The 448-nt window shown below is 41.5% G+C and overlaps 1 protein-coding gene across 1 annotated transcript in view; it reads left to right on the top strand.

Moving 5' to 3' along the window:
* The first annotated feature begins 9 nt into the window (after window positions 1-9).
* The window catches only part of LOC306988386 (hydroperoxide isomerase ALOXE3-like), a 21,538-nt gene continuing 21,099 nt past the window's right edge, over window positions 10-448 (top strand). Inside the window, exons 1-3 of the mRNA XM_079593330.1 lie at window positions 10-66; window positions 174-232; window positions 327-448. The exon at window positions 327-448 is cut by the window's right edge and continues 29 nt beyond it. Coding sequence (XP_079449456.1) covers window positions 334-448 — 115 coding nt within the window. The 5' untranslated portion in view covers window positions 10-66; window positions 174-232; window positions 327-333. The remainder of the gene's footprint in view (window positions 67-173; window positions 233-326) is intronic.

Raw genomic sequence — 448 nt, 5'->3', positions numbered from 1 at the left:
GCTCTTGGCCTCTTCTCGTTCAGGTCATTTAGAAAGGAACAAGGTCCTTGTTTTGGCAAAAATCTGGTAATAAAACTTTAAAAATCTCTGCTACGGAGTGTTCAATTAAAATGCATTTCATTTTTGTGGTCATTTCCATGACATAAACTGCTCTCTCTTTACAATCAATCTAGTTACAACAGTTGTTGCAAGTCTTACCACAGGAACATTGTGAGTTATCGTACAGTAAGAGGTGAGAATCGTTCTCTCTCTCCCTCGGTGATATTCTTTAGTGGTCTCATCATGTTTGTATTTTCTCTTAAAAGTCATTGTCCATTACTTTGCAGAACAGCCATGGTGATCTACACAGTAACGGCGTACACAGGAAAGGGGCTTTTGGCGGGCACCACTAGTCTTATCTACATCCAACTGCGTGGCACTGCGGCTGAGAGTGAGGAACAGCATCTCA

Source organism: Phoxinus phoxinus, assembly GCF_949152265.1.
Source record: "Phoxinus phoxinus genome assembly, chromosome: 2".
NCBI classification, from domain to species: domain Eukaryota; kingdom Metazoa; phylum Chordata; class Actinopteri; order Cypriniformes; family Leuciscidae; genus Phoxinus; species Phoxinus phoxinus.
Note: the sequence above shows the minus strand (reverse complement) of the source record. Positions and strands in the feature narration are given on the sequence as shown.